Source organism: Protobothrops mucrosquamatus, unplaced genomic scaffold (assembly GCF_001527695.2).
Source record: "Protobothrops mucrosquamatus isolate PMUCROS unplaced genomic scaffold, P.Mucros_1.0 scaffold1188, whole genome shotgun sequence".
NCBI classification, from domain to species: Eukaryota; Metazoa; Chordata; class Lepidosauria; order Squamata; family Viperidae; genus Protobothrops; species Protobothrops mucrosquamatus.
In genome coordinates, this window is record NW_015387400.1 from 60,276 (window position 1) to 67,314 (window position 7,039).

Sequence of the window (7,039 nt, forward strand, 5' to 3'; positions counted from 1 at the left end):
AATTCCACCACAATTTTATCCAAAAGGCCTTAATAACCTTGCAAGTCCACCACATATGAAAAAAAGTTGCATCTTGTTGTCCACACCTCCAGCACTTGGATTCATAATTCTCATAAATGCGAGACATAGTTGCAGGATCCATGTGCCATCTATAAAACATTTTATAAAAATTCTCACGTAAATTTTGAGCTTGCGTAAACTTCACATTTCTCATCCATATCAACTCCCAGGTATCCATAGATATTGTTTCTCCTATATTTTGAGCCCATTTAATCATGCAATCTTTAACTAGCTCAGTTTCTGAATCCAATTCTAATAAAACATTATATATCCTTCTAATGTGTCCTTTAGCATCGTCCCTTACTTGTTTCAAAAAATTCCCATCTTCCATGGAAAAAGTAATCTTTTTATCAATTCGCCATCTCTCTTGAATTTGTCTATACACAAGCCTGTTATTCTATTCTTAAGTAAAGAGTTGCACTTCAACTTTTGTGAATTTTAGTTGATGTTTTGAATCAGAATATAGAACACTATAATCCCAACATAGCTTTGAAGGCATCAACAAGATTAACAAGGAATGCCTGATTAGTACTTTAGAGGAAGAAATATCTATATATCTATATCTATAACTATAGCAACAGCTACATCTATAGCTACCTATCTCTCTGTCTATATCTACCTCTATGTCTACATCTATATGTCTATATGTCTGTATCTATCTATATCATCTATATCATCTATATCTATGCCTGTCTATATCCATAGACTTTCCCCATTGACTTTGCTTATCAAAGCTGGCTAGAAAGATTACGGATAGTGATCATATGTCCCTGGGACAGTGAAATGGTGATAAATATTGCATATGCCAGTTGCCAAATGTTTGATCACATAACTGTCGGATTACTGCAATAGTTTTAAATGTGGAAACTGGTCACAAGTCACTTTTTTTTAGTGATGTTGTAACTTCGAACAGTCATGAAACAAATGGTTGTAAGTCACAGACCACTTGAATATATTTATATATATTATGTCTGTGTCTGTCTGTCTGTCTGTCTGTCTGTCTGTCTGTCTGTGTCTCTGTGTGCACCCATATTCATCTCACGCAAGTGTCTCTGGGTAGCTTACAAGACTAAAATAAGCAACTCCACCAACATCTCTTAACACCCAAGGAAAGTTTTGGCCCCACACACCAACAACAATAGAACTCATCCACCCTGACCCAAGTGGCAACACATTTATCCCAGAAGTATGACATTAAGATGTGTGCCAACCTCTTCTCCCCTGCAAAGCGTAGATCAGGCATGTCAAACTCGCAATGTCATGTGACGTTGCACGACGTATTAGGACTTTTTCCCCATTGTCGGCAATGGGATGGGAGTGGTTTTGGTATGACGCATCTGGCCCATGGGCCGGCAATTTGACATGCCTGGCATAGATACTCCCACAAGATTTCAACCATCTCAAACTAATCTGTGCTTCCCAAACTGCAACTGGATAAAGTTCTTTTAGTCATTGTGTTTGCCCACTACTCCATAAACAAACATTGTGTGGCAAAGCATTAGGGAGTAAACCTTTTAAAAATGTGTCCATCGAGCAAAAATCTTTCCACTCTAGCTTGTATTATATGCCTATGCAGCATAATTTTACAGAAGGAAGGAAGGAAGGAAGGAAGGAAGGAAGGAAGGAAGGAAGGAAGGAAGGAAGGAAGGAAGGAAGGAAAAAGAAAGAAAGAAAGAAAGAAAGAAAGAAAGAAAGAAAGAAAGAAAGAAAGAAAGAAAGAAAGAAAGAAAGAAAGAAAGAAAGAAAGACATGCATATTCACACCATTCTAATTAGGTCTCTCTGGGCTATTAAGATTTTCTTCAAAACTCATTTGTGGCTTAGGGAAGTATGACTAAAAATATAGCAGACCTGTAAAGAACCCATTGTTATGCAGCACCATGGATGGAACCATAACATTTAAGTAAAATCTATATATTTTCTCCTTTTTTGCAGGTTATGGGGCACAGTTGGCTGTACCCCTCTATTTTCTTCCATCTTGCAGAGTGCCTTGAGTTTTGAACTCCTTTCTTATATGTGTGTGCTTTATTTTCTTTAAATCTCAGAAAAGCTTATTGTTGATGGAAAGGTGGATTTCTATGTGATAGAGCTTGTAAAAATTGCCTTTTATTCTGTGAGTACACTTCATCTTCAGCACCTGAACAGTATTTCTTTGAAAGCCAGATTTCTATTGCTTATTTAACTTGACCATTACATTTGCAGGGTCTCCTGCTTGGGTGGGTGGGGGGTTAGACTAGATGACCTACAAGATCCCTTCCAACTTTGTTATTCTATTCTATTTGTCTGTCCAGGGTGTTTATATGAGACATTGAACCATACACTTTTCTAGTTCTTGATATCTGATCATGTCTATTTTGTTAAAATACAGGAAATCACAAACGCAGAACAATTCAGGAAAACCATTTATTTATTAATCTTGTCAACTCTGCATATATTTTGATTAATTTTGATTAATTGTGTTAGGGTTTGGGGAGGAACTGTGTAATGTTTAAGCACTGTAATTGATTTTCTACTGCAGATATTTTATTTTAGTCATTCTAAGCTGCCACAAGTGTCACAACTGTGAAGGGTGGGGAGAGCCAAAATTAAACAAACAAATAGACTAAGTTCACACAACATCTTAACATACCACCCTCAAAAAAAAAAATATTTCCCTGATGTTAAAGCACGTCAAAGTTGTGCATGTTTTGTAAACACATCTACTCTTCTTTTCCTAACCTGACTTGGTTTATGTCTTTAACAACCTATGAAGGTTTGATCAAGATCTGGAAATCTTTGTAATATTAATGCTGACAACCCTTCTTTTCCTAAGGAGATCTCTTCCAGACTCTGACCCCCTCAAAGAGCTTTTAATTTAAAAACTGTAGTAGTACAATGAAGGGAGCAAAAAACCCAAATCCCTAACACTTTTTAATCCCATCTTTGCCTTTGTCAAAACATGTTTCCATATCCATCAAGATAGACATGAAAAATATAGAAGCAAAATGCAAGAGATTATAATATTGGCTCTCCCAGGAGGAAAGTTTTCCCCATAATTATAACTTGTATGTCATTCATAGGATGGGTGGGCATTCTCTTCTTACAGATACTTTAAATTTTTGCACATTTTTTTATTCTTGGAACGCATATTGATTTTGGTCCTTTATTTATCAGTTTATCAAATTTTTATCCTGTCATAATCTAAACTGACTCTCAGGAACTTAAAGAAGAATAAAACACAAGGTAATTAATACAAACAAAGCAAGTAGCTAAAGCATCTAAACTTACTGAAAACAGATGTGGTGTCCTGCCCTATATGGCCCCTATATGTATTTAAATTATATACAGACACATCATATCTTAAAAGAACTTGTGTGAGATGGTAAAAAGATTTAAATATTTGGTGATCATCCTCAATATTTTAATCATAATAGTTTCTGTGTAGCGTTACCCTTTGGAGGCCGCCAAACCACAGGCCCTCCTAACCCTCCCCCTTTATTCCCGTTCAACAGCTGCGCTCTCAAGGCATTGACAGAATGTCCAGTTTCAGCGGGAGCTCACACGGAGTGAAGAGATGGCAAGTTCTCGTCGTCAGAGGGGGAGTTTTCAGGAACAATGGTGACTGACCACTAACCATGGCTGTCAGTGCATAACAGTATTTAACAGCCTCAGACAGTCGTAGCAATAATAGTCAATAGTCCTCAGCAGTCATTTGAGAAACAAGAGGGGTGTGTGGAAAGAACTCCCCAGCTTCAAGTAGCAGCAGAAACCACGAGCGGAGATAATCAACACCCCGCAGTCACAGCTCACTCTGCCAGGGCAGCTCCCCACAATGTTTATAGCATGCACAGGTGATAGTGATCAACGTTTGGATGGCTGCTGGTCTCCGAAGCAGTAGCGGCTCGCCTCTTCTTCTCTTCTGTTGGGGCCTGTCATCCCAGGTCCCTCTCGCTATGCCAAATCTAGTTTAAACCTGGTTCAGCACCCCAGGCAACTTCCTCACTCTCACTCTCTCTCTTCTCCTTGCTCGGGATATCCCCTTGCAAAAGAAAGCAATAAAACCCTACTCACCCCCTCCCTCCCTCCCTCCCTCCCTCCCTCCCTCTCTCTCTCTCTCTCTCTCTCTCTCTCTCTCTCTCTCTCTCTCTCTCTCTCTCTCTCTCTCTCTCTCCTTCCCACTACTCCAAAGGAGAGGAATCACCTAAAACTCCAATTCTCTTCGGCTTCACCTGGTCTCTCCCCAACAGCAACAACACCCCCACCCCTTTTCTCCTTCTCCTGGTCTCTCTCCAAGAGCAACAACACCCTCCACCCCTTTTCTCCTTCTCCTTTTCTTCCCTTTCCCCAGTCTACACCCACCACACCCAAATGGCAGCAGCTGTCCAAGCTTTCCACTCCCCTCTCACTGGCCAGGCTCCCGCAAAGCCTTTCGGTCAGCCCGCTACATCTGAAATTCCCCATTTGGCCTTTCTCTTACTGGTTTATTTCTATGTGTCTACATGTTTTCTTGTAGCTTCTGAAATCATCATGAATTCATATGAGGTTGTATGATGTTATTCGTTTTGGCTTTCTTACTTAGTTTTTCCCTAAATATTTTTTTTTCTACTTTGTGTGATCCCTGGGCTCCTATTTTTCTTTACTGTTTTTCAGCACATCTATATTGTTAGAATACTATTCATATTCTATAATAGCAATAGCATAGCATTTAGACTTATATTCCACTTCATAGTGCTTTACAGTCCACTCTAAGCAGATTTACAGAGTCATCCTATTGCCCCCAACACTCTGGGTCCTCATTTTATCAACCTCAAAAGGATGGAAGGCTGAGTCAACCTTGAGCTGGCCAGGATCAAATTCCTGGCTGTGGTCAAAGTCAGCCTGCAATACAGCATTCTAACCATGGCTCTAGTAGAAACTGAGATTTCTGTTAGAGAGAAATTCATTTGGTGGTCTGGTTCAATAGACAAATATTTAAGAATTTCTTGATTGAAAGATTGTAAGCCACCCAAGGTTTTGTGACAATCCAATAGAGTTGGCCATTGAAAGTGACAGAAATGAATATTGTATAAAGACCCCTGATGTGCCTCACACAAATGAACGCCCCTAAATAATTTTAATTTTCTAATTCAATTATCTAACCTGTGATTCCATATTTTATGTTATAAGTTGCATAACTGTTGACATATGGGCCCAATCTAGTATTGGACATTTTCTTCATTTATAAAGAGGGATGACCAATTTAAATAGGATGATAAAATAACCAGACTGTAATTTTTATCCTCTTGTTTGTCCTTGACAGTTATAGGCAAAAGATATCCCTGCAAATGTATCAGATAAATCAGACTGTGGTCACTGAGTTTATCCTGCAAGGGTTTCCAGGCTCGGCTGAGTTGCAGAAGTATCTCTTCGTCCCGATTCTTTTTATCTACCTCCTCACAATCACTGGAAACATCCTGATCATTGTCATTGTTGCCCATGATCCTCATCTCCATAATCCCATGTACTTCTTTTTGGGGAATTTTTCTTCCTTGGAGATCTTCTACGTCACCACCTTGTCACCCAAGATGTTGGCTCACTTTCTAGCAGAGAAAAAGTCCATCTGTTTCTACTGTTGCATCTCTCAAGCCTTTTTCCATTTCTTCCTCGGGGCCACAGAATTTTGCCTGCTCACTTCGATGTCCTTTGACTGCTACATTGCCATCTGCAAACCATTGTATTACAACAGCATCATGAATTTCAGACTTTGTCTCCAACTAGCCTTGGGCTCATGGTTGGGAGGGTTATTCACTGTCATTGTCCAGATGGTTTTACTATGCCTGCTCCCGTTTTGTGGTCCCAATATGATCAACCACTTCTACTGTGATGTGACTCCCTTACTGAGTTTAGTTTGTGCTAATACATATCTGCTTGAACAGATGGTGTTACTGGGATCAGTCCTTCTTCTGTTCAGTACCTTCCTATTCACTGCAATCTCATATAGCTTGATCATCTTCACCATAATGCACATCTCTTCGTCTTCAGGGAGACAGAAGGCTTTCTCTACTTGTGTTGCCCACCTTACAGTTGTATCCATCCAGTATGGAACTGTAATGTTCATGTACGTTAAGCCCAATGCCAACTCTTCTTTGGAAATAAACAAGGTGGTTTCTGTACTTAATACCATTGTAACCCCTCTGCTCAACCCTTTTATCTACACTCTGAGGAACAAAGATGTCAAAGAAGCTTTGAAGAAAATGATATGTACTAAAGATAAAATGTTTCATTGAGTATAATAAAATATACTATAAAATTAAAGTTTATTTAGAATGACTTGATTTGATTCCCAGATGGGATAAAGGAGATTTATTCTTCCCCCCAAGATGCTGACATTCATTAGATGCATTTTCAGTGGCTCCATTTTGGCTACAATCCTCTTGTCATGGTCAAACTGAATTTTTTCTTAAAGGAAAAACCATTCTATGGTCTGGTTCAATAGACAAACTCTCTATTGTCAAACTATCTTCTTTTCCACTTATGAAAATTTCATCTCTTATTTAGAGAAGTCAGCCTGCTTGGTGTGATATCCAACTTGTAATGCTAGTTTTCAGTCTGTTGAGTTGGACTTTTTGTACAGTGATCTAGTTGTACAATCTATTGAATTGTGCTTTTCAATCTATTGAATCTATTGAGAGAGATAGAATCAAGATCATGTGAAGTGTTAGTACTGCTTTAGTACTTGGAATACTGCATCCAGTTTTGGTCACCACAATATATCAAAGATGTTGAGATGCTGGAAAGAGTGCAGAGAAGGGGAACAATGATGATTGGGGGGGACTGAAAAACATATGAAGAACAATTGCAGGAATTTGAGTTGTCTAGTCTAATGAAAAGAAGGACTAGGTGTGACATGATAGCAGTGTTCCAATACCTGAGTGGCTGCCACAAAGAAGAGATCAAAGCAGCAGAAGGCAAGACAAGAAGCACTGATTGGAAACTAACCAAGGAGAGAAGCAACCTACAAC

At 39.1% G+C, this 7,039-nt stretch overlaps 1 protein-coding gene across 1 annotated transcript in view; it reads left to right on the forward strand.

The window, feature by feature from the left end:
• Positions 1–6,304, forward strand: part of LOC107291785 (olfactory receptor 6X1-like) — a 10,090-nt gene extending 3,786 nt beyond the window's left edge. Inside the window, exons 2-4 of the mRNA XM_015820820.1 lie at positions 2,105–2,172; positions 3,551–3,615; positions 5,338–6,304. Of these exons, the coding sequence (XP_015676306.1) occupies positions 2,105–2,172; positions 3,551–3,615; positions 5,338–6,304 (1,100 nt within the window). The remainder of the gene's footprint in view (positions 1–2,104; positions 2,173–3,550; positions 3,616–5,337) is intronic.
• Positions 6,305–7,039: the final 735 nt, after the last annotated feature.